At 48.7% G+C, this 24,599-nt stretch overlaps 2 protein-coding genes across 5 annotated transcripts in view; both read right to left on the bottom strand.

Moving 5' to 3' along the window:
• The window catches only part of LOC311127073 (transcription elongation factor A protein 3-like), an 86,358-nt gene extending 62,369 nt beyond the window's left edge, over positions 1-23,989 (bottom strand). For all 4 annotated transcript variants that reach the window (XM_084158822.1, XM_084158827.1, XM_084158832.1 and 1 more), the window contains exon 1: positions 23,790-23,989. In XM_084158822.1, the coding sequence (XP_084014948.1) occupies positions 23,790-23,900 (111 nt within the window). In that variant the 5' untranslated portion in view covers positions 23,901-23,989. The remainder of the gene's footprint in view (positions 1-23,789) is intronic.
• On the bottom strand, positions 7,681-13,275 carry LOC311119189 (uncharacterized protein; the record flags this gene model as incomplete). Its single annotated transcript, XM_084157719.1, has 3 exons — positions 7,681-7,886; positions 7,995-8,241; positions 13,242-13,275. The coding sequence occupies 3 exons, from the start codon at positions 13,273-13,275 to the stop codon at positions 7,730-7,732; spliced, it is 438 nt and encodes a 145-aa protein (XP_084013845.1). The 3' UTR covers positions 7,681-7,729.
• Positions 23,990-24,599: the final 610 nt, after the last annotated feature.

The following is a 24,599-nucleotide window of genomic DNA, read 5'->3' as shown; positions in this document are numbered from 1 at the left end:
CCTTTATTCTATGTACCCAACGCACTAGAAGACCAGTTCTTAAAGCCTTTAGCCGTAGCCTTATTCTACTCCTCCTCTGTTCCTCTGGTGATGTAGAGGTTAACCCAGGCCCTGTAGCCCTCAGTATCACTCCTACACCCCAGGCGCTATCATTTGCTGACTTCTGTAATCGCAAAAGCCTTGGTTTCCTGCATGTAAATATCAGAAGTCTACTTCCTAAGTTTGAGTTATTCACTGCGTTAGCACACTCCGCCAACCCTGATGTTCTAGCAGTGTCTGAATCCTGGCTTAGGAAGGCCACCAAAAATTCTGAAATGTCCATCCCCAACTATAACATTTTCCGTCTAGATAGAACTGCCAAAGGGGGTGGAGTTGCAATCTACTGTAGAGATAGCCTGCAGAGCTCTATCATACTATCCAGGTCTGTGCCCAAACAGTTTGAGCTTCTACTTCTAAAAATCCACCTTTCCAGAAATAAGTCTCTCACTGTTGCCGTTGCTACAGACCCCCCTCAGCCCCCAGCTGTGCCCTGGACACCATATGTGAATTGATTGCCCCCCATTTATCCTCAGAGTTCGTACTGCTTGGTGACCTAAATTGGGATATGCTTAATACCCCGGCCATCCTACAATCCAAACTAGATGCCCTCAATCTCACTCAAATTATCAACGAACCTACCAGGTACAACCCTAAATCCGTAAACATGGGTACCCTCATAGATATCATCCTGACTAACTTACCCTCTAAATACACCTCAGCTGTCTTCAACCAGGATCTCAGCGATCACTGCCTTATTGCCTGCGTCCGTAACGGGTCCGCGGTCAAACGACCACCCCTCATCACTGTCAAACGCTCCCTAAAACACTTTAGCGAGCAGGCCTTCCTAATTGACCTGGCCCAGGTATCCTGAATGGATATAGATCTCATTCCGTCAGTAGAGGATGCCTGGTTGTTCTTTAAAAGTAAATTCCTCTCAATCTTAAATAAACATGCCCCATTCAAAAAATACAGAACTAAGAACAGATATAGCCCCTGGTTCTCCTCAGACTTGACTGCCCTTGACCATCACAAAAACATCCTGTGGCGTACTGCATTAGCATCAAATAGCCCCCGCGATATGCAACTTTTCAGGGAAGTTAGGAACCAATATACACAAGCAGTTAGGAAAGCAAAGGCTAACTTTTTCAAACAGAAATGTGCATCCTGTAGCACTAACTCCAAAAAGTTTTGGGACACTGTAAAGTCCATGGAGAATAAGAGCACTTCCTCCTAGCTGCCCACTGCACTGAGGCTAGGAAACACTATCACCACCGATAAATCTACAATAATCGAGAATTTCAACAAGCATTTTGCTACGGCTGGCCATGCTTTCCACCTGGCTACCACTACCCCGGCCACCAACTCTGCACCCTCCGCTGCAACTTGCCCCCCCCGCTTCTCCTTCACACAAATTCAGACAGCTGATGTTCTGAAAGAGCTGCAAAATCTGGACCCCTACAAATCAGCTGGGCTAGACAATCTGGACCCTTTCTTTCTAAAACTAGCCGCCAAAATTGTCGCAACCCCTATTACTAGTCTGTTCAACCTCTCTTTCGTAACGTCTGAGATCCCCAGAGATTGGAAAGCTGCCGCGGTCATCCCCCTCTTCAAAGGGGGTGACACTCTAGATCCAAACTGTTACAGACCTATATCCATCCTGCCCTGCCTTTCGAAAGTATTTGAAAGCCAAGTTAACAAACAGATCACCGACCATTTCGAATCCCACCGTACCTTCTCCGCTATGCAATCCGGTTTCCGAGCTGGTCATGGGTGCACTTCAGCCACGCTCAAGGTCCTAAACGATATTATAACCGCGATCGATAATAGACAGTACTGTGCAGCCGTCTTCATTGACCTGGCCAAGGCTTTCGACTCTGTCAACCACCGCATTCTTATTGGCAGACTAAATAGCCTTGGTTTCTCAAATGACTACCTCGCCTGGTTCACCAACTACTTCTCAGATAGAGTTCAGTGTGTCAAATCGGAGGGCCTGTTGTCTGGACCTATGGCAGTCTCTATGGGGGTGCCACAGGGTTCAATTATTGGGCCGACTCTGTTCTCCGTGTATATCAATGATGTCGCTCTTGCTGCTGGTGACTCTCAGATCCACCTCTACGCAGACGACACCATTTTGTATACATCTGGCCCTTCATTGGACACTGTGTTAACAAACCTCCAAACGAGCTTCAATGCCATACAACACTCCTTCAGTAGCCTCCAACTGCTCTTAAACACTAGTAAAACTAAATGCATGCTCTTCAATCGAACGCTGCTGGCACCCGCCCACCCGACTAGAATCACCACTCTCGACGGGTCTGACCTAGAGTATGTGGACAACTACAAATACCTAGGTGTCTGGTTAGACTGTAAACTCTCCTTCCAGACTCACATTAAGAATCTCCAATCCAAAGTTCAATCTAGAATCAGCTTCCTATTTCGCAACAAAGCCTCCTTCACTCATGCTGCCAAACATGCCCTCGTCAAACTGACTATCCTACCGATCCTTGACTTCGGCGATGTGATTTACAAAATAGCCTCCAACACTCTACTCAGCAAATTGGATGTAGTCTATCACAGTGCCATCCGTTTTGTCTCCAAAGCCCCATACACTACCCACCACTGTGACCTGTACGCTCTTGTTGGCTGGTCCTCACGACATGTTCGTCGTCAAACCCACTGGCTCCAGGCCATCTATAAATCACTGCTAGGCAAATCCCCGCCTTATCTTAGCTCATTGGTCACCATAGCAGCACCCACCCGTAGTCTGCGCTCCAGCAGGTATATCTCACTGGTCATTCCCAAAGCCAACACCTCCTTTGGCCGCCATTCCTTCCAGTTGTCTGCTGCCAATGACTGGAACGAATTGCAAAAATCTCTGAAGCTGGAGACTCTTATCTCCCTCACTAACTTTAAGCATCAGTTGTCAGAGCACCTTACCGATCACTGCACCTGTACACAGCCCATCTGAAATTAGCCCACCTGTCAATGTTGATGTGGATGCGGTTGAGGAGTCAGACGCAGGACGCATAGGCTGAGTCAAACAAGACTTAACTAACTGTATAAACAATACTCACAGGTATACACAGGTGACCAACAGAGAGCTCTGGGTAAGTGGGGCGCCTACTCACCTGAAATGACTCCCCAGTGCGTGACCTGTTGTCCCCTCTCCCAGGAGACCCTCCCCAGCACCTAGCCGCAGTGTGCCCTCCACGGCCACAGTTGGTGCAGGGGACGGCCCCCCTCGGGTTCTCTCTCCTCCTCTCCCTAGCGCCAGCACCCCCGAGCTCCATGGGAATCGGCTCGGAGGTGCTGGAGGATGGAATGGACGACCCCCATTCGGGACGTCCGCGGGTAGCCAGCAGGGTGTCGAGACGGATGGAAATGTCCACCAACTGGTCGAAGGATAGGTTGGTGTCCCTGCAGGCCAGCTCACGACGAATGTCCTCTCGTAGGCTGCATCGATAGTGGTCGATGAGGGCCCTCTCATTCCACCCTGCATCCGCCGCTAGAGTCCGGAACTCCAGGGCGAACTCCTGTGCACTCCTCTTCCCCTGTCGGAGGTGGAACAGACGCTCCCCCGCCGCCTTCCCCTCAGGTGGATGATCGAACACTGCCCTGATGCGGCGGGAGAACTCCGCGTAGGTGATGGTGGCGGCGTCTATTCCCCTCCATTCGGCGTTGGCCCACTCCAACGCCTTGCCGGAGAGACAGGAGATGAGGGCAGAGACGCTCTCGTATCCCGAGGGCGCCGGGTGTATGGTGGCCAGGTAGAGTTCCACCTGCAGGAGGAACCCCTGACACTCGGCTGCGGTACCATCATATGCCCTCGGGAGCGAGAGCCGAATGCCACTGGGTTCCGGTGCTGGGAGAGGAGGACTGGCCGATGGTGATGGTAAGGTGTGCGAAGGTGTGGGCACCTCTCCGATGACCAAACGGCGCAGAGTGTTGCACACCTCGTTCATGGCGGCCCCAAGTTGCCGGATCATGGTGTCTTGATCGCTGATCCGTTCCTCCAGCGACTTGGGTGCCGCCGCTGCTCCTGCTGACTCCATAGCGGGTGTGTGTTATTCTGTCAATGTTGATGTGGATGCGGTTGAGGAGTCAGACGCAGGACGCATAGGCTGAGTCAAACAAGACTTTACTAACTGTATGAACAATACAAAAATAAAGGACCTCAAAACAAGGAGGCGAGCGACAACGCAACACAGTGCGTCACAATAAACAAAGTCCAGAGTACTGCACAGGTGACACCAACGGACAGGCGGAAAATAACACACAAACTAACGAAACAACATAGGAAACTTATAGGGCACATAATCAGACCCAAACGGACACAGGTGTAACAGACAGACCCAACCAAACGAACATCGAAACATTCAACGGTGGCAGCTAGTACTCCGGGGACGACGAACGCCGAAGCCTGCCCGAGCAAGGAGGAGGAGCAGTCTCGGCAGAATTCGTGACACCACCCAACTACCTCATCCCTATATTGTTATTTATTTTGCTCTTTTGCACCCCAGTATCTCTATTTGCACATAATCTCTTGCACATCTAGCATTCCAGTGTTAATACTAATTGTAATTATTTTGCGCTATAGCCTATTTATTGCCTTACCTCCATAACTTGCTACATTTGCACACACTGTATATATATTTTCTGTTGTATTTTTTGACTTTATGTATTTTTTTACCCCATATGTAACTCTGTGTTGTTGTTTTTATCGCACTGCTTTGCTTTATCTTGGCCAGGTCGCAGTTGTAAATGAGAACTTGTTCTCAACTGGCTTACCTGGTTAAATAAAGGTGAAATAAAAATAAATAAAATAAGTAAAATGTGCAGTGTTAATGAGTCTCCAGTCCTATAGCTCTCGTAGCAGGCAAGACCTGCTTTATGAGGTGCTACAAACCCATGGCAGGATTAAACAGATGGGTATACAGATAAGATTTACTTGGATCCCAGCCCATGTGGGGGTGGAGGGGAACGAGGCAGTAGATGTACTAGCTACCTACACTATGTGAATAAAAATAGGCGATCTCAGTTTGCCAATGCGAGAAAAGCAGTGAATTAAAGAAAAGATGTGCCTGATCAGCTGATCGAGGCAGTGGAGGTACAGGTAGAGGAGGAAAAGGAGGTAGCTGGCAGCAGCGCGTCAAGATGCAAATTATTTGAGATGAAGATGACAGCTAGCAGCTATCAACCAGACAGCAGCCAGCCAAACAGCCAACAGTGGCTTTTATTCCATATGTCACAAATAAACCAACTTGTACATGATTTGATTTGCCCTAAGTGTCTAAACGCTGAACTGAAAATCACCATAAACCCCACCAACCAGGGATTCTGTAATTCTGTCATGATAGAATGTGCACACTGTGAAGGTGATCGTGACGAGTGTTTTCAGGCTGCAGGAGTGCTCCAGGGGAGATGTGGCATTTGCAATAAATGTGAGGATGGTTCTTCTAGCCCACGAACTTGGACTTGGTTATGCAGCTCTAAAGAAAATAAGCAAAGTCCTAGGGATTCATTCCTTGCGTCTCAGCTCATATCAGAGACATGACAGGAGAGTGACAGGTAAATAAAAAGGGATAGTAGCCCAATATTGTCAGGTGACTTGCTGTGTTTAAACAATATTGATTTCCTTGCTCCAGCAAATGTATTCAGAGTGAATAAACAGAGTGATAGGAAAACATAACTATACAATGAGACTGTCAAATAGGTCTACAGTGTCATAGGGATGCGCCACTAGAGATCCTGGTTCGAATCCAGGCTCTGTCGTAGCCGGCCGCGACCGGGAGACCCATGGGGCGGCGCACAATTGGCCCAGCGTCGTCCAGGGTAGCGGAGGGAATGGCTGGCAGGGATGTAGCTCAGTTGGTAGAGCATGGTGTTTGCAACGCCAGGGTTGTGGGTTCGATTCCCACGGGGGGCCAGTATGAAAAATAAAAATAATGTATGCACTCACTAACTGTAAGTCGCTCTGGATAAGAGCGTCTGCTAAATGACTAAAATGTAAATGTAATAGTGCTGTAGCCTACTGTGATTACTGAGAAATTAGCTTTACATAAAGTAAATACATGCTGATATGCTAATATTTACATACGGTAACATGCTGATATTTAGTCCTGCAGTATGACTGAAATGTCGACAGACATAAGCACTTTAGATGCAGAGATTCAGAGAGGGCTAGAGTCAATGGAGAGTGAAACAAAGCTAATTAGAAGAGCATATGCAGATATAGACCCAGACATAGCAGAGTTGCTGAAGGAGGATGAGATCATAGACATTCATATATCCTTTGATGGCACTTGGCACAAGAGAGGATTCACTTCCAACTACGGGATAGGTGTGTGCATTGGTGCTGGTACCAGCGAGCCCTAGAAAATAATGAAGATCCACCCAGTCACAAAAACCTTGAAGGCCATACATTTTTTTTAATAGAGAGGTTGCACAGAAAATGGTACCTGTATATCATAGGATGTCAAATGATAACCTCCTCAAAATAATGTAGCATGGAGAAACCCAGAATGCAAATGAATGTCTGAACTGTAATATGGTCGCGATGCCCCAAAACTGTCTTTGTGGGCAAAAGCCGCATTGACGCAGCAGCCAGTATGGCAGTAGCCACGTTACTTTCAATGAGGGAGCCACTGCTTTGGTCTGGCTCTGATGCCACACTGGAAGCAATCAGAGAGGAGGATGCGAGGCGTGTTGTGAGAGCTGATGCTGCTTCAATGGAGTGTGCCAAGCGTAGGTGCAGGTCACATGACACAGTCAAGAAAGTAAAGTGGCACCAGCAACAACTCAAAGAGGGCCGTACATATGGCGCAGGCATAGCTGACTAATGTTCTGCACATTTCAACAGCCATACAAAAAGCCTTGTATGTGACAAATTGAGCAAAGTGATGGGCGAATTTGCCGAAAACGCCATATTTGCCCAACAAAGCATATTCTCTATTGCTTGAAACAAATGTATTAAACGTGCTGATGTATTTGTAAAAGGTATATTCAATATTGATTTGTCAGTTTAGAAGTGATATGAATAAGAGATTAATTAATGTGACATAAATATTCATATTTATGGAAAGTACATTTTAATTGCATTAGCCTATCTTTATCGGCCATTTTCTCAAAATGACATGTTCCCCGTGCGCCAGTACATTTTTCTCATTCTTCAAAGGACATACATTCACATTATTCCACACACAGGTTCTTAGGTCTTATAGTCAGACTAATACAGAGTGTAGAGGGTGATTTGGACGGAGTCAGGCGCAGGAGGGTATTTCACAGAATAAATTGTTTATTCGGCAAATACAGCGGTACGCAGCAATGCAAAACAAAACACATGGGTGAATATCCCGGCGATAAAAATATATAAAGCTCCACCGAGCTATCGTCACCTCCACAATGAACAATCACACACAAAGACATGGGGGGCAGAGGAAATACTTATACAGGTACTGATGAGGGGATATGAACCAGGTGTGTGTAAAAACAAGACAAAACAAATGGAATGATGACGAGTGCCAAAGCCTGCTCGAACAAGGAGAGGAGGCAGCTTCGGAGGAAGTCGTGACAGTACCCCCCCCCCAGGAGGACGCGGAGCAGGGCGAGCTGGATGGCGATGGTGGAAATCCCGCAACAGGGAGGGATCGAGGCCATCCCTCACCGGGACCCAGCACCGCTCCTCCGGACATTACCCCTCCCACTCCACGAGGTACTGAAGGCCCCCAACCCGACGTCTCAAATCCAGGATGGAACGGACGGAGTACACCGGGGCCCCCTCGATGTCCAGAGGGGGCGGAGGGACCTCCCGCACCTCAGACCCCTGGAGTGGACCAGCCACCACCGGCCTGAGGAGAGACACGTGAAACGAGGGGTTAATACGGTAATCAGGAGGGAGTAGTAACCTGTACGTAACCTTGTTTACTCTCCTCAGGACTTTGAACGGCCCCACAAACCTCGGGCTCAGCTTCCGGCAGGGCAGGCGGAGGGGCAGGTTCCGGGTCGAGAGCCAGACCCGATCACCCGGTACAAAGCCTGGGGCCTCACTGCGGTGGCGGTCAGCGTTGGCCTTCTGGTGATGCACGGCGGGCTGGAGGTGAACATGGGCAGCGTTCCACATCTCCTCCGCACGCCGAAACCAGTCATCCACCGCAGGAGCTTTGGTCTGGCTCTGATGCCACAGTGCCAGGACTGGCTGATAACCTAAAACACATTGAAATGGAGATAGGTTAGTGGAGGAGTGGCTGAGAGAGTTCTGGGCATATTCAGCCCATGGCAAGAACACCGATCACTCCCCTGGCTGGTCCTGGCAGTAGGACTGCAGGAACCTACCCACATCCTGATTCACCCATTCCACCTGCCCATTAGATTTGGGATGAAACCCAGAGGTCAGGCTGACCGAGACCCCTAGACGTTCCATGAACACCTTCCAGACACTGGACGTAAACTGGGGACCCCGGTCAGACACTCTGTCCTCTGGCACCCCGTAGTGCCGGAAGACGTGAGTAAACAGGGCTTCCGCAGTTTGCAGGTCAGTGGGAAGACCAGAGAGAGGCTTTAGAAAAGCGGTCCACAATGACCAGGATGGTGGTGTTACCCTGAGAGAGGTGGAGATCAGTTACGAAGTCATTTGATAAGTGGGACCATGGCCGTTGTGGAACTGGTAAGGGATGTAACTTACCTGCTGGAAGGTGCCTAGGTGCCTTACTCTGGGCGCACACCGAGCAGGAGGAGACATACACCCTCACATCCTTAGCCAAGGTAGGCCACCAGTACTTGCCATTCAGACAGCGCACTGTACGGCTGATGCCTGGGTGACAAGAGGAGGGGGACGTGTGTGCCCAATAAATAAGAAGATCATGGACAATAGACGGCACGTACCGCAGCCCAGCTGGGTACTGAGGTGGAGATGTCCGTGTCCACTGCCCACACTACCGGCGCCACAATGCAGGAGGCTGGGAGTATGGGGGTGTTGTCTGTGGGCCTCTCCTCTGTGTCATACAGCTGTGACAGTGCGTCTGCCTTCACGTTCTTTGTGCCTGGTATGTAGGACAGCGTGAAGTAAAACCGGGTGAAGAACAAGGCCCACCTTGCCTGGAGAGGGTTCATCCTCCTCGCTGCCTCCTCGCTGCCCGGATGTACTCCAGGTTACGGTGGTCAGTCCAGACGAGGAAAGGGTGTTTCGCCCCCTCGAGCCAGTGCCTCCACGCGGTCAGGGCTCTGACAAAAGCCAACAGCTCCCGATCACCAACGTCGTAGTTCTGCTCTTCAGGGCTGAGCTTCTTAGAGAAGAAGGCACAGGGGCGGAGCTTGGGTGGTGTGCCCTAGTGTTGGGATAGGACAGCGCCTACCCCTACCTCGGACGCGTCCACCTCCACTACGAATGGCAATGATGGATCGGGATGGGCCAGTACCGGGGCTGAGGTGAACATGTTACTGAAAGCCCTGTCAGCCTCAGCAGACCAGCGGAGCCGGGACGGCCCACCCTTCAACAGAGAGGTGATGGGAGCTGCGACCTTGCCAATCCCCGGAAAAACCTCCGATAGTAATTGGCAAAGCCAATGAAGCGCTGCACCTCCTTCACCGTGGTTTGAGTTGGCCAATTACGCACGGCTGAAATGCGGTCTCTCTCAATCTCCATACCTGAGGTAGTGATGTGGTATCCGAGGAAGGAGACGGACTGTTGGAAGAACATACACTTTTCTGCCTTGGCATAGAGGTCATGCTCCAACAGTCGGCCCAGCACTCTGCGAACCAGGGACACATGCTCGGCATGCGTAGCGGAATACACCAGAATGTCATCGATGTATACCACCACACCGCGACCAAGCATGTCCCGAAACACCTCGTTCACAAAGGACTGGAAGACTGATGGAGCATTCATCAACCCGTAGGGCATCATCAGGTATTCATAATGCCCCGTGGTTGTGCTAAAGGCTGTCTTCCACTCGTCCCCTTTCCGGACACGCACCAGGTTGTACCCACTCCTGAGATCTAATTTCGTGAAGAAGCGCGCCCCATGTATTGATTCGATAACAGAGGAGATGAGGGGTAGAGGGTAAATATAGCGAATGGTAGTTTGACTAAGTGCCCGGTAAACAATGCAAAGGCGCAGACCTCCGTCTTTCTTCTTCACAAAACAGAAACTTGAGGAGGCGGGCGAAGTGGAGGGCCGTATGAACCCCTGGCCAGGGACTCTGAGACTTACAGTTGAAGTCGGAAGTTTACATACACTTAGGTTGGAGTCATTAAAACTTGTTTTTCAACCACTCCACAAATGTCTTGTTAACAAACTATAGTTTTGGCAAGTCGGTTAGGACATCTACTTTGTGCATGACACAAGTAATTTTTCCAACAATTGTTTACAGACAGATTATTTCACTTATAATTCACTGTATCACAATTCCAGTGGGTCAGAAGTTTACATACACTAAGTTGACTGTGCCTTTAAACAGCTTGGAAATTCCAGAAAATGATGGCATGGCTTTAGAAGCTTCTGATAGGCTAATTGACATCATTTGAGTCAATTGGAGGTGTACCTGTGGATGTATTTCAAGGCCTACCTTCAAACTCAGTGCCTCTTTGCTTGACATAATGGGAAAATCCAAAGAAATCAGCCAAGACCTCAGAAAAAAAATTGTAGACCTCCACAAGTCTGGTTCATCCTTGGGAGCAATTTCCAAATGCCTGAAGGTACCACGTTCATCTGTACAAACAATAGTACGCAAGTATAAACACCATGGGACCACGCAGCCGTCATACCGCTCAGGAAGGAGACGCTTTCTGTCTCCTAGAGATTAACGTACTTTGGTGCCAAAAGTGCAAATCAATCCCAGAACAACAGCAAAGGACCTTGTGAAGATGCTGGAGGAAACAGGTACAAAAGTATCTATATCCACAGTAAAACAAGTCCTATATCGACATAACCTGAAAGGCCGCTCAGCAAGGAAGAAGCCACTGCTCCAAAACCGCCATAAAAAAGGCCAGACTATGGTTTGCAACTGCACATGGGGACAAAGATCGTACTTTTTGGAGAAATGTCCTCTGGTCTGATTAAACAAAAATAGAACTGTTTGGCCATAATGACCATTGTTATGTTTGGAAGAAAAAGGGGGATGCTTGCAAGCCGAAGAACACCATCCCAACCGTGAGGCACGGGGGTGGCAGCATCATGCTGTGGGGGTGCTTTACTGCAGGAGGGACTGGTGCACTTCGCAAAATAGATGGCATCATGAGGAAGGAAAATTATGTGGATATATTGAAGCAACATCTCAAGACATCATTCAGGAAGTTAAAGATTGGTCGCAAATGGGTCTTCCAAATGGACAATGACCCCAAGCATACTTCCAAAGTTGTGGCAAATTGGCTTAAGGACAACAAAGTCTAGGTGTTGGAGTGGCCATCACAAAGCCCTGACCTCAATCCTATAGAACATTTGTGGGCAGAACTGAAAAAGCCTGTGCGAGCAAGGAGGCCTACAAACCTGACTCAGTTACACCATCTCTGTCAGGAGGAATGGGCCAAAATTCACCCAATTTATTGTGGGAAGCTTGTGGAAGGCTACCCAAAACATTTCACCCAAGTTAAACAATTTAAAGGCAATGCTACCAAATACTAATTGAGTGTATGTAAACTTCTGACCTACTGGGAATGTGATGAAAGAAATAAAAGCTGAAATAAATCACTCTCTACTATTATTCTGACATTTTACATTCTTAAAATAAAGTGGTGATCCTAATTGACCTAAGAAAGGGAATTTTCACTCGGATTAAATTTCAGGAACTGTGAAAAACTGAGTTTAAATGTATTTGGCTAAGGTGTATGTAAACTTCCGACTTCAACTGTATGTCTCCATATCCTCCGTTTCCGTCTGCGACAGGGGATATACATGACTCCTGGGAGGCACAGCGTCTAACATGAGGTTTATCGCGCAATCCCCCGCCCGATGGGGTGGTAATTTTGGTCGCCTGCATTTTGGAAAACGCGTGCGCCAAGTCGAGGTATTCGGGGAGAATGCGCACGATGGAGGTAGTGTCTGGACTTTCCACCATGGTTGCACCAACGGAAACAGCTAGACACCTACCCTGACACTCTCGCGACCACCCCGTGAGAACCCTCTGCGGCCATAACAAGGTGGGATCGTGTAGTGCTAGCCAGGGAAGGCCCAACACAACAGGGAAATCAGGGGACTCAATAATATAAAAGGTGATTTGCTCCCTATGGGTCTCCTGCATTATTATCGTGACTGGTGCTGTAACCTCCCTAACAAAACCTGACCCTAATGGTCGACTGTCAAGTGCTTTGATGGGCAATGGAATGGGTAGGGGAACCAGTGTAATACATAGACTATTAGCTAAAGACCTGTCCATAAAGTTCCCAGCTGCGCCAGAGTCGACCAGCGCCTTACACTGGGTAACAACCGGGTAATCAGGGAAGTGGACTTGGATGGTGAAGTGCGCAGCAGAGGGCTCTGAACGAGTGTGGGTTTGCGCTACCTGGGGTGACGCGAGAGTGCCCTGCCTGCCGTCTCCAGACCCAGAAGAACTCTGACGACAGCGTGAAGCAGTATGTCCTCTCTTGCCACAAGAGTGACACTGGATCTGTCATTCTCCATTCTCCCTGATTGCTGCACCACCCAGCTCCATCGGAACGTGATCCGTGTTGAGGGGGATGAAACGGCAGGCCCCTTCCAGGACGTCCTCTCGAAGCCAGCAGGTTGCCCAACTGGATGGCCATGTCCACCAGTTGGTTGAAGGTCAACGTGGTACCCTGGCAGGCTAGCTCCTTTCAGACGTCCTCTCGCAGGCTGCACCGGAAGCCGTCGATGAGGGCCCGCTCGTTCCACCCAGACCCAGACGCTAGAGTTCTAAACTCCAGGGCAAAGTCCTGCACAGTCCTCGTCCCCTGTCTCAGATGGACCAGCCGCTCGCCCGTCTCTCTTCCTTCGGGGGGGGGTGATCGAAGACTGCCCGGAAGAGGCGAGTGAACTCCCCGTAGTTGTCCCGCCCTCGTCTCCTCCTTCACTTCAGACCTTGTTGGCCCACTCCAGGGCTTTCCCGAGAGGCAGGAGACGAGGGCGGGCACCTTCTCCCGACCCGATGGAGCCGGGCTGATGGTGGAAAAATAGAGGTCCAACTGCAGGAGGAAACCCTGGCAGCGGGCCGCTGTCCCGTCGTATTCCCTAGGTCAAGACAGGTGAATACCTCTGGGCGCTGGGGTGTGGGTGGCTGGATCCATTCGCTCAGCTGGTTCCGCAGGGTCGGTTCCTCTCCTCTGCAGGCGCTGGACGACCTGGAGAACCCGATCCATCGCTTCTCCCAAGCTGGCTAGCATGTTGGAATGCTCCCGGACCCGCTCAACGACTCCCGGCATATTCCCCGCTCCTACTGACTCCATGCTGTTGGGTGTGTGATTCTGTAGCGGGTGATTTGGACGGAGTCAGGCGCAGGAGGGTAAATCATAGAATAAATGGTTTATTCAGCAAATACAGCGGTACACAACAATGCGTAAAACACCACAGTGCGGCATAACGGCGCACTGGAGAAAACAAAGCACACGGGTGACTATCCTGGCGATACAAATATATAAAGCTCCACCGAGCTATCGTCACCTCCACAATGAACAATCACACACAAAGATGGTGGGCAGAGGGAATCATTATACAGGATATGAGGGGATATGAACCAGGTGTGTGTAAAAACAAGACAAAACAAATGGAATGATGAGATGAGGAGCGGCAGTGGCTAGAAGGCCAGTGACGACGAGCGCCGAAGCCTGCCCGAACAAGGAGAGGAGGCAGTACCCCCCCCCCCCCCCCCTTGACGCGCAGCTCCAGCAGCGCGCCGACACCGGCCTCTGGGACGGCCAGGAGGACGCGGAGCAGGGCGAGCTGGATGGCGACGGTGGAAATCCCGCAACAGGGAGGGATCGAGGACATCCCTCACCGGGACCCAGCACCGCTCCTCCGGACCATACCCCTCCCACTCCACGAGGCACTGAAGGCCTGCCCGAACAAGGAGAGGAGGCAGCTTTGGAGGAAGTCGTGACACAGAGGCTTTTTTTTATATCTTGTGTCGTTTTGACTGTAAATACAGTGCCCTTGGAAAGTATTCAGACCCCTTGACTTTTTCCACATTTTGTTACGTTACAGCCTTTTTCTAAAATTGATTCAATAAAAATAAAAAATCCTCAGCAATCTACACACAATACCCCATAATGACTAAGCGAAAACAGGTTTCTAGAATTTATTACAAATGTATTAATAATAAATAACAGAAATACCTTATTTACATAAGTATTTTATAGTCCCTTTGCTATGGTGCATTCTGTTTCCATTGATCATCCTTGAGATGTTTCTACAACTTAATTGGAGTCCACCTGTGGTAAATTCAATTGATTGGACATGATTTGGAAAGGCACACACCTGTCTATATAAGGTCCTACAGTTGACAGTGCATGTCAGAGCAAAAACCAAGTCATGAGGTCGAAGGAATTGGCCGTAGAGCTCCAAGACAGCATTGTGTCGAGGCACAGATCTGGGGAAGGGTACCAAAAAATGTCTGCAGCATTGAAGCCAAGAACACAGTGGCCTCCATCATTCTTAAATGGAAGAAGTTTGGAACCACCAACTCTTCCTAAAGCTAGTCGCCCGGCCAAACTGAGCAATCGGGGGAGAAGGGCCTTGGTCAGGGAGGTGACCAAGAAGCCCATGGTCACTCTGACAGAGCTCTAGAGATCCTCTGTGGCGATGGGAGAACCTTCTAGAAGGACAACCATCTCTGCAGCACTCCACCAATCAGGCCTTTATGGTAAAGTGGCCAGACGGAAGCCACTCCTCAGTAAAAGGCACATGACAGCCCACTTGGAGTTTGCCAAAAGGCACCTAAAGACTCTCAGACCATGAGAAACAAGATTCTCTGGTCTGATGAAACCAAGATTGAACTCTTTGGCCTGAATGCCAAGCGTCACGTCTGGAGGAAACCTGTCACCATTCCTACAGTGAAGCATGGTGGTGGCAGCATCATGCTGTGGGGATGTTTTTTCAGTGGCAGGGACTGGGAGACTAGTCAGGATCGAGGCAAAGATGAATGGAGCAAAGTACAGAGAGGTCCTTGATGAAAACCTGCTCCAGAGCTCTCAGGTCCTCAGACTGGGGTGAAGGTTCACCTTCCAACAGGACAACGACCCTGAGCACACAGCCAAGACAACGCAGGAGTGGCTTCAGGACAAGTCTCTGAATGTCCTTGAGTGGCCCAGCCAGAGCCCGGACTTGAACCCGATCGAACATCTCTGGAGAGACCTGAAAATAGCTGTGCAGCAACGCTCCCCATCCAACCTGACAGAGCTTGAGAGGAACTGCAGAGAGGAATGGGAGAAACTCCCCAAATACAGGTGTGCCAAGCTTGTAGTGTCATACCCAAGAATAATCAATGCTGTAATAGCTGCCAAAGGTGCTTCAACAAAGTACTGAGTAAAGGGTCTGAATAATTATGTAAATATAATATTTCCGTATTTTATTTTTTATAAATTAGCAAACATTTCTACAAACCTGTTTTTGCTTTATGGGCTATTGTGTGTAGATTGAGGGGGGGGGGAACAATTCAATCAATTTTACAATAAGGCTGTAACGTGACAAAATGTGGAAAAAGTCAAGGGGTCTGAATACTTTCCGAAGGCAAAATATGCATCTGTCATGCATGTGAATAGTTTTTTTTTATAATTCCATGAAATGAAAATATTTTGATAAACTGTTCTGTAAAAGTCTGACCAATGAGTGTCTTATCACAATAAAATTAAAATTAAAATTCTGCCTTGAAGCAAAGTGTTGAAAAAGGGATTCTCGTAATATGCAAATTAGCGCATGTTTAAGGAGGTTTTGCCTCATTCGCATATTTTAATTTTAAAATAAATAAAACTTGTAATACAAGAATATATTGTATTGATGTATACTTTAAACTGGTAAAGTTTCAGTCTGATGAGAGTAAAGAGGAAAAAATCCCTAACGTTCAACTGAACAGTAACTGAATGCCTCAATGCCAATCTGCCTGCTTTGTACAACACTCACTGTCTGTAGGAGTGAGTGTTGTACTTGGTCAAATCATTAGATCACTTGTTTTGGTACTGCACATATGTACCAAATGCCTTCTGTTTCTTTTTTTCTGTATTTATTTATCTGTATATGTTCTGTATGTATGTATGTGTATATATACAGTGTGTATGTATGTATGTATGTATGTATATTCTTTCACTGCTCTAGGGATATAATTATTGTTTTGGATAACCTTATTTACTATTTTTTCACTCTTTATGCGATGCGCAATGCAGAGAACACCGGAAGAAGAATTATCATTTAATTACCACAGTGAATTATTGTAATGTTTGTTTATGTGTCAATTAATCCCATAAAGGATGGGTTGCCAATTGGCGATTTGACATGAAAATAAAATTAATTTTCATTCATTCATGTAGCTACTTTTTGGTCACAGGTTCAGAAATGGCTGAAGAATTGCAACATTTACCTGGGGCTAACTCTACAAATAGCTCTGCTGGGTGATTTGAAAAGTCATAGTCAATCGATTAATAATATAATAATGCTCTTAGCAAAACATTTATCTTTAATTTACAATCTGTAGAAACTATGAGAATAGAAAGGTTCAGGACTTTTGTGAAACAGCACAATTGAAAAATATATGGCAAATAGAAATCAAAACAGGATGGTGTTCAGGGGTAGATGGGAGGGGTTGAGGGTAGCTGATGGGTGGGACAAAAAATAACAAGAAAATAACTTAACTAATGTTAAATATATGATGTCCGTAAAATGTACATAGTATGTATAAACTGGAAATAGAAGCCTAAGTATTGTTGTCCATTACTTTATTCCAAAATGGGGGGGAGGGGGGGAAATAATAAAGAAGGAAAATATATTTAAGATAGATATACCCAAAAATATATATGGGATTGGAAAGGATGCAGATAATTACATTGCTAGAACCCACAACTTTTACATTTTAGTCATTTAGCAGACGCTCTTATCCAGAGCGACTTACAGTTAGTGAGTGCATACATTTTCATACACAATCTATCTGCAATATTAAAGCTGATCTACCCCCTACATAAAAAAAAAAAACGTTTGGTCAAATGATACATTTTGTTGTATTGTTTCCTAGAAACAAGGGTGGCTCAACATACCCCTTTGGCTCAACTTACCCCACTCTCCCCTACAAACACCAGTAAACCTACACTTGCTGACTGTGGCTACACTAACGAGCAAAATTGTGTTAGTGTGTAAATCCCTTCTTACTCTCATTTCCGGCTCAACCGGTCGCTAATCCAGCAAGAGCACAGTTGAAGCCCTTTAAATGGTCATTTACTTTTCCTTACTTTTAGCCGCACCAATGTATCAGAGGAAACACCGTACAACTGGCAACCGAAGTCAGCGTGCATGCACCCGGCCCGCCACTAGAGCACGATGGGACAAGGACATCCCGGCCAGCCAAATCCTCCCCTAACCCGGACGACGCTGGGCCAATTGTGCACCACCTCATGGGTCGAACCCAGGTCTGTAGTGACGCCTCTAGCACTGCCATGCAGTGCCTTAGACCGCTGCATCCACTCGGGAGGCCAACAAAGACCCATTTAACAATTTCTCAATAACCATAAGTTCACGTAAGAACAATTTTTTAGGAGATACAGCCACATCCATCATGACATGGGATCTGCCAATCCTAAATCAAACACTGTGTGTGTGTATGACAGGACGTCATGCTGCTTGCTTAGCCCTGGGATGTCACGTTCGTTTAATGACGGGTCAGACCAAGGCGCAGCGTGATATACGTACATGTTTATTAAACCAATAAACACTCGACAAAACAATAAACGAAACGAAACGTGAAGTCCAAGGTAGCACACACAACATACCTTACACGGAACAAGATCCCACAACTCAATAGTGCCCATAGGCTGCCTAAGTACGGTCCCCAATCAGAGACAACGAGCGACAGCTGCCTCTGATTGGGAACCACACCGGCCAACATAGAAATACACATACTAGATAATAAACATAGAAAACGCACAACAAAGAATATACACACCCTGACTCAACATTTAAGCGTCCACTGAGTCAGGGCGTGACAGTACCCCCCCCCCCCCCAAAAGTGCGGACTCCGACCGCACAACATAAACATAACAGGATAGGGGCCGGGTGGGCATTCCGCCTCGGAGGCGGATCCGGCTCGGGGCGTGACGACCTCTCACTCTCCGCCTCCCTGTTGCGCCCCTGGTCTGGTCTGGACCTCGGCGCGCTACTCCCCCTCTCCTTCCTCCCACGATACACCAGGCCCTGTCTGGACCCTGGTGTGGGAGACCCCGAACCTGGAGAGGGGCTGACGTCATGGTCTGGACTGGAGCCGCTGACCGGAGCTGGACTGGCACCGGTGGAGCGGACTACTCTGGCTCCGGAGTGGAGCCGCTGACCGGAGCTGGATCAGGCACCGGTGGAGCGGACTGCTCTGGCTCCGGAGTGGAGCCGCTGACCGGAGCTGGACAGGACCCCGGTGGAGCGGACTGCTCTGGCTCCGGAGTGGCGCAGCTGACCGGAGCTGGATCAGGCACCGGTGGAGCGGACTGCTCTGGCTCCGGAGTGGAGCAGCTGACCGGAGCTGGACTTGACCCCGGTGGAGCGGACTGCTCTGGCTCCGGAGTGGCGCAGCTGACCGGAGCTGGATCAGGCACCGGTGGAGTGGACTGCTCTGGCTCCGGAGTGGAGCAGCTGACCGGAGCTGGATCAGGCACCGGTGGAGTGGACTGCTCTGGCTCCGGAGTGGAGCAGCTGACCGGTGCCGGACCAGGCACCGGTGGAACGAGCACGGGCCGTGCCGGACTGGACAAACACACCACTGGTCTGGTGCGAGGAGCAGGCACGGGCCGGACCGGACTAGGAACACGCAACACTGGTGCGAGGGGCAGGAACGGGCCGGGCCGGGCTGGCGACGCGCACCACTGGCTTGGTGCGAGGAGCAGGAACAGGCCAAGCCGGACTGGCGACGCGCAACACTGGCTTGGTGCGAGGGGCAGGAACGGGCGGGGCCGGACTGGCGACGCGCACCACTGGCTTGGTGCGAGGAGCAGGAACAGGCCGGGCCGGGCTGGCGACGCGCACCACTGGCTTGGTGCGAGGAGCAGGAACAGGCTGAGCCGGACTGGCCAGGCACCGGTGGAACGGGCACGGGCCGTGCCGGACTGGACAAACACACCACTGATCTGGTGCGAGGAGCAGGCACGGGCCGGACCGGACTAGGAACACGCACCACTAGTGCGAGGGACTGGAATGGGCCGGGCCGGGCCGGGCTGGCGACGCGCACCACTAGCTTGGTGCGAGGAGCAGGAACAGGCCGAGCTGGACTGACGACGCGCACCACTACCTTGGTGCGAGGGGCAGGAACGGGCGGGGCCGGACTGGCGACGCGCACCACTGGCTTGGTGCGAGGAGCAGGAACAGGCCGGGCCGGGTTGGCGACGCGCACCACTGGCTTGGTGCGAGGAGCAGGAACAGGCCGAGCCGGACTGGCGACGCGCACCACTGGCTTGGTGCGAGGAGCAGGAACAGGCCTGGCCGGGCTGGCGACGCGCACCACCGGCTTGGTGCGAGGAGCAGGAACAGGCCGGGCCGGACTGTGGAGGCGGACTGGAGGTCTAGAGCGGAGAGCTGGCACAACCCGTCCTGGCTGGCTGCCCACTTTCGCACTACACGTGCGGGGTGCTGGCACAGGATGCACTGGGATGTGCACGCGCACTGGCGATACAGTTCGTAGAACTGGCGCAGGATATACGGGACCGAGGAGGCGTACTGGAGACCAGGAGCGTTGAGCCGGCACACCCCGTCCTGGCTGGATGCTCATCTTCGCACAGCACGTGCGTGGTGCAAGCACAGGACGTACAGGACTGTGCCGGCGCACTGGCGACACAGTACGTAGCTCCGCATAACACGGAGCTTGCCCAGTCATACGCCTCTTCGCGTGAGTACAGGGAGTTGGCTCTGCTCTAACCCTAGGCTCCGCCAACCACCCCGTGTGCCCCCAAATTGTTTTTCTTGGGGCTGCTTCTCGGGCTTCCTCCTCGACCGGCCTCCTCCGTGTTGCCGTTGCTCCTCTCCTGCCTGGGCATCTAACTTAGCCCATGGTCCTCTCCCCGCAAATATCTCTTCCCATGACCACAAATCGGCTTGTAAATGTGATGCCTGTTGACATGACTGGACGAAACAGACAGGTTGTTGATTCCACATCTTCTAGTGGTCCCACACAGGCCTACACCTGCTCTGGGTAAAAGCAGAGACTGTGGATGAAACTAGAACTCTGGCCAAAGCATACACATCATGAACCAGTGTCTGGATTATTGAACACTGCAGTATGGATTATTGAGATTCCTGAGGAGCAGTTTGAAGAACATGTAATTTTGGGAAAATAACTATCATCATTTCAAGAGTACTTTACCGTGGCACAACATCCAGAATCAGGTCATATCTTTGCATATCCAAGATTAATGTCAAACAAAGAAATGGAATCATTACAAATAGATCTCGTTAATCTAGACAATGTTCTGGAAGCCAACATCCCTGACAGAGAGCGGAAGGCTTGCAAACTGACAGTGGGAGAGAGAGAGAGAATGTGAGGGGGAGTGAGGGAAGGGTTTCAGAGTCAGACGTGGAAAACTTTAAGAAAACAAACCGACATCTGATTAAATCACAATCTAAACAGCTAACCCACCAACCCCAGGGGACGAACCCTGTCTCCTGATACAGCCACTGAGAGGCCTGCAATGCACCTCTCCACCAATGATAAAGAGCAAGACGACCCCTTCTCCATCAAATATCTTGTCTGCTTCCAGGAATGCAGGAAGTGGAGACTTTAATGAGGGGCCTTAGACGAGCTCCACATGACGCCAGGCTGTGTAGGGGGTACCCATGGAAAAGTGAGGTCCTAACCAATCACCTGATCCGACTGTAGACTGTTTTTCAGTTTCATAGGGAGGCAACTGGAGAACTTGCATCAACTTGCATCAACATTTTGATGTCTTCAACAATATAGGCCTACAGCTAAAATAATAGTGAAAACATCTATGATCATTAGGAAAATCTGACAAAGACTTCACATGATGAACTCAAGACATCAAGATGAACAGTACATTTTTGGACATTAAGAGAGGGCAAAGACAATGGAGTGAAACAGAAAAGAACAAACAATAAGTGTAAATCATGCATGCGTGTTGCTCACTGACAGGCAATAGTTTGATTTGAGCATGAGTGTATGATGCTGAGCTGAAGTGTTCTCATAAAGTGGTTTTATAGTAGTGTAAGGTGGATGTTATTGCATTATTATGTGCTTTGAAATCCTTTTATTCAGGCTATTTATGGACCCAGACATCTGTCAGTTTATTCCTCTTGGGTAAAGTGTACCATTTGCTCCCAAAGGATGAGTCCGTCCCAGAAACAGTAAACATCAAACGGGGCCAAACTACTCAAGTCTCAAATGTTGTTTGATTACAGTGTTCATGAGTTTGAGTACAGAAGGATTATTGCTTCAAGAGAGAGACAATAACTCAGTGAAAGCCTTACAAAATATATGACTGGACTGAAAATGTGGCTTCTTTGGTGTAGTTTAAAGTTTGGGACTAAGTGGATCTGGTATGCCAGGTGTTCTAATGCCTTCTCCCTTAGTTCTCTCTTATCAACGTGTTATAATTGTATTTCTGTGTGTGTGTGTGTGTGTGGTAGTGGACGGGAGATGCACAAAGTTGACAGTTGCATTTCAAACGTGGTGTTTGGTTTGGGAGTGCGGGATGGGATTTCTGCCCCCCTCGCTGGGTAAACTCCAGACACTGCGCCCATTCAGCTGGCCCTGCATACTGGATCAAGTTGGGATTGTTTGTCAACAGGCTGCAATGCCAGGAATGTTCAGTGCCGGCTCCCCTCTGAGAGCGAGTGGAGGGGGGAGGTGGAGTGGGCAGTCCTATCTCTCTCTCTCCAAGATGATCACCTTCTGCACACACGCACGCACACACATGCACACACACACAGACAGATGGATGGACACACACAGGCATGTACACATCCGCGCGCGTGAAGACATCACCTACTGCGCGCGCACACACACACGCACGCACGCACGCACACACACATAGACACAGGCATGCACACACCCGCGTGCGTGCACACACACACATACATAAACTGTTCAGACCGTCTGGTTACTGAGTGAGAGCGGTAGCATCTGTTGGTTTATTACAGAGATGGGAGAGTTTATAGTTAAGAGACAGAGATAAACCAAATGAAGTTGCGTATTCCACACTTTCTCCATCTTTCAAACTATTCTGAGGATAGAGTGAAAATCCCAAACAGATGAAATGGCGGGGGACAGAAAGTGGTGCCGTGGCAAACCTATTCGTTAATCAGAAAAGCTACCATCCTAGACGCCTCCTAGACGTCTCTGAGCTGGAGTTGGCCCATCAGGTCTGGCCCATCATCCAGTTCAGCGGTGACATGTGTTTCCCTTCAACTACTACAGCATGATGTCACTCCGCTAAAGGCCATGTGATCACCATAACAAATCTTAATGAAAAACACCTATATCCTGCCAGTCTCCCAATGCTCGATGGACTTGCTGTGTATTCAGTGATGTGAAACATTCTGAATGCTGCAGATAGAAATAGACTGAATAGAGCTGGAATGGAATGGCTGTCATACATGTAGAGATGCTGATTTAAGAAAAAATTGCACTGGTCTCTTAATTTTTTCCACAGCTGTATATATTATTTTTTTCACTTTCACTTACCCACCCTGCTCAAACAGACAGAGATGCTATGTTCCAACACTGGAAATCTTCCAAGTCAAGGTAAGTGTTTGGTTGTATGAATGTATTGCCACCGGGGCCCGCCTGATTGCAGCGAGTTTATTAACGTGTTAGTTCTAATAGCTAGCTATGTTGACTATGACGCATTAGCTAATATGGTGACAATGTAGGCTGTGTGTAACGGTTATTGGTTATGGTATAAAGGTTTGGCTTGGAAATGTTTTTTCACCTGGTCAAAGACAGCTGCTGTATTGTTCACTGAAGTCCACAAGCGAAGGGAAAAGGTGAGAGGAGGAGAGCATGTAGATGCGAGAAGAATTATACAACAAGCGAATGATCATGCTGTTTGTATGTGGCTGCTATGAAAGTGAACTGTGTTTGCGGTGATCCGGGGTGTTTTCATTCCGCCAATTCTGTTGAAAAACCTTTCTTAAATGGAAGCAAACGGAATGAAATGGGGATAAACCTACCTGAATTTGTCCAATAGAAACTCTAATTTGCAACTGAACTAATGATTACACCCTAGATTAGTTAGATACAGCAAGAGTGTGCAAGGCGGTATTGAACGTGTCACTGTCTGTCACCTTGATTACGCAATTCTTTCTGTCAACCTTTGCACCTACATTGTCAACTTTCATTCGTAGGCTAGGTTGTAGCAACCTCATGATAGGTATAGGGAACATTTGAGTATCATGTAGTAGCCTAAAACTATGGATGTTACATTGAGCTGGGTGAATAGAATATGAATGACAGTCATCCAACATGCTCCTGTAACAGAAATTAAGCCATGCTCATAAAAAAAACTAATCTTAAAACAGCACCGACCGCCACTGGTACACAAGCTGATAAATACACATATGACAACACATATTGCATGCACACCAAGCCCTCATGAACCCACACACTCACCTGGTTGACATTAACAAGATGCTGACCCCACTGAGTTTTTAAGGAGGATGTACGGAGAAATACGTGAAGAAACATGAATTGTCTGGTTTTCCATATCTGGGCTACTTTCATATCTTAGCTGTGTAGTTCTTGCTACTGGGGGTAGCAGGCATTTGCATTTGTCACCTTTTCTTGTCCAGGTTAAATGGATATTCATGTTCCTGTAAATTTAGAATGAGGTCTCCAAGCTGCTGGAGAATAAACGCCCATGGCAGTCTTCTTTTGTGTCCCTACTCAGGTTACAGATAGAGTATGTAACTGATTTTTATACTACAACGGGTGGGTCTAATCCTGGATGCTGATTGGTTAAAACCGCATTCCAGCCAGTGTCTATTCCACAAGTTACCACCGGCTTAATGTATGATGTTGAAATGCCTATTTACTCTGTTCCATCTAACTGCGCAATCCACTGTCTCATCAGCCCAGCCAGGCACTTTATATACTAGATCTACCCTGTAAAAAGCATCAGACATCATCTCCCATTTCTTTTAGACTAGCATTTGGTTTTCAACAGCAGAAATTTGTAATAACCTTGCTGTCTATCTCTCCGACATTTGCAACATTGTTTCAATATTGAAATTCGATCTTTAGCTGTTCCATGGTAAGGAACCTGTCAGGAGCTGGGACGAGACAGACAGGCTGGCAGCTTTTCTCAGCCAGTCGAAATCATGAATCAGCATAATTTTTATGGATATATACAAAGAAATGTCAATAGAAAAACACAAAATGCAGCTAATTTGCTGTCATTCCAGCTTCAGTTTGAAGTGATGG

The sequence above is a fragment of the Coregonus lavaretus genome, assembly GCF_964263955.1.
Source record: "Coregonus lavaretus genome assembly, chromosome: 3".
In the NCBI taxonomy this organism is placed as follows: domain Eukaryota; kingdom Metazoa; phylum Chordata; class Actinopteri; order Salmoniformes; family Salmonidae; genus Coregonus; species Coregonus lavaretus.
This window is presented reverse-complemented; position numbering and strand designations above follow the sequence as displayed.